We start from the raw sequence: 1,712 nt of genomic DNA, 5'->3' as shown, positions 1-1,712 counted from the left end.
GAGCGTCGGCGACTTCTGGTCGTTGGGTTTGATGCAGCGCACGTAGTAGGGCTCCTGCGAGGACACAGACGGGGTGGCACCACGGCGGCACCCATGAGTGGCACCGAACCCACGGGTGTCCTGGGCTGGGGGGCTCCGGGCACGCAAGGCGGGATTGCACCGGGCACGGGTGGCATGGGGACAGGAGGCCTCAGTGGCTTGGGGACATGCCAGGCTGGCTGAAGGACGTCTTGGCTGGCTGGGGACATGCCAGGCTGGCACGGGGACACGCTCAGCTGGCTTGGGGACAGACCTGGCTGGCTTGGGGACATGCCTGGCTGGCTCAGGAGCATGCCCACGTGTCTTGGGGCCATGCCTAGCTGCCACGGGGATATACCAAGATGGGTTGGGGACGTGCCCAGCTGGCATGGGGACATGTCAGATTGGTGCAGGGACACGCCAGGCTGGTGCAGGGACATGCCAGGCTGGCACGGGGACGTGCCCGGCTGTCCCCAGTCCCTTACCTTGCAGGCGAGGTTCTCTACCAGGGCCACGATGGAGTTCTTGAAGAGCGTGCCAGTGGTCAGGGGGCGCTTGGTGACCTCGGTGATGCTCTGCTCGCCGTCGGGCCACATGGCGCGCAGCACGGGGTCCGCGCTGGGGACGGCGTTGGCGTGGGGCTGGCAGCACCGGGAACCCCGCTCCCTCCCCACGGCTGTGCCACCAGCCCCACGGCTGTGTCCCCTGTGTCCCCAACCTGTTGTAGAGGAGCCGTTTGAAGTCCTGGAAGAGCGTGTCCTTGTTCTTGTCCAGGAAACCCTCCACCGAGTACCTGAGGGAGGGGGACATCACACTGGGGGGCTTCTCCAGCCACCCTGGGGTGTTGGGGGGGGGAGGAGCTGCACCCTGCGGGACCCAGGCATCCGGGCAGCCCTTCCTCCCCGTGGTGGGCCAGGAGCTGCCAGGGGCACGCAGCCCCATGCAGAGGTGACATGTGGCCCTGGAGGTGGCCCTGGGGGCACCCATGGGGGGCAGGGGACCGCGGTGTTCGGTGTTCACAGACACTGAATCCCCTGACCCTGTCCCCACTGTCCCCAGGGCATGGCATGGCATGTCCTACACAGCCCATCCTGCTGCACGTGGCCTCTTGGGGACCTCCCAGAGCCCATGGACCCCAACGGTCCCCCAAATGGCCTCCCATGGTCCTAAATGGCTCCACACAATCCCCATGGGTCCTCAAAGCTCCATGGCTAACCAAGGCCACCCCATAGTCCCCCAGGGGCCCCTATGGCTCTCCATGATCCCAAGTGGCCCACCCCCCTGGTCCCCCATGCCCTCCCAAGGTCCCTCATGGCCCCGCACAGTTCTCCGTGGCCCCACCACGACCCCATGGCCACTCATGGATGTTCATAGTCCCTGATGGCCACCCACACTCCCATGGCCCCAAATGACACCCCCCCAAATCCCCCACAGTTCACCATGATCCCCACAGCCTGATGGTCCCCCACGACCCCAAAACACCTCCCACAGTCCCTCAACCCCCCCTCCATGCTCCCACGTGGCCCCCATGGTTCTTCAAGGCTCCACGGTCAACCCTAGACCCTCAAGAGCCCCTACAGCCCCATGATCCTGAGTGGCCCCCCATGGCCCCCACGGACTCCCAAGGTTCCTCATAGCCCCAAGGCCCACCATGGTCCCCCATGGTCCCCCATGGCCACTCACGATGTCCATAG

At 65.9% G+C, this 1,712-nt stretch overlaps 1 protein-coding gene across 1 annotated transcript in view; it reads right to left on the bottom strand.

Annotated features, from left to right (window-relative positions):
* Positions 1 to 1,712, bottom strand: part of MYO1G (myosin IG) — a 23,981-nt gene that overhangs the window by 4,547 nt on the left and 17,722 nt on the right. Inside the window, 3 exon segments of the mRNA XM_019473394.1 lie at positions 5 to 54; positions 504 to 636; positions 737 to 854. Coding sequence (XP_019328939.1) covers positions 5 to 54; positions 504 to 636; positions 737 to 854 — 301 coding nt within the window.

Source organism: Aptenodytes forsteri, unplaced genomic scaffold (genome assembly GCF_000699145.1).
Source record: "Aptenodytes forsteri isolate BGI_AS27 unplaced genomic scaffold, ASM69914v1 Scaffold428, whole genome shotgun sequence".
Taxonomy (NCBI): Eukaryota; Metazoa; Chordata; class Aves; order Sphenisciformes; family Spheniscidae; genus Aptenodytes; species Aptenodytes forsteri.
This window is presented reverse-complemented; position numbering and strand designations above follow the sequence as displayed.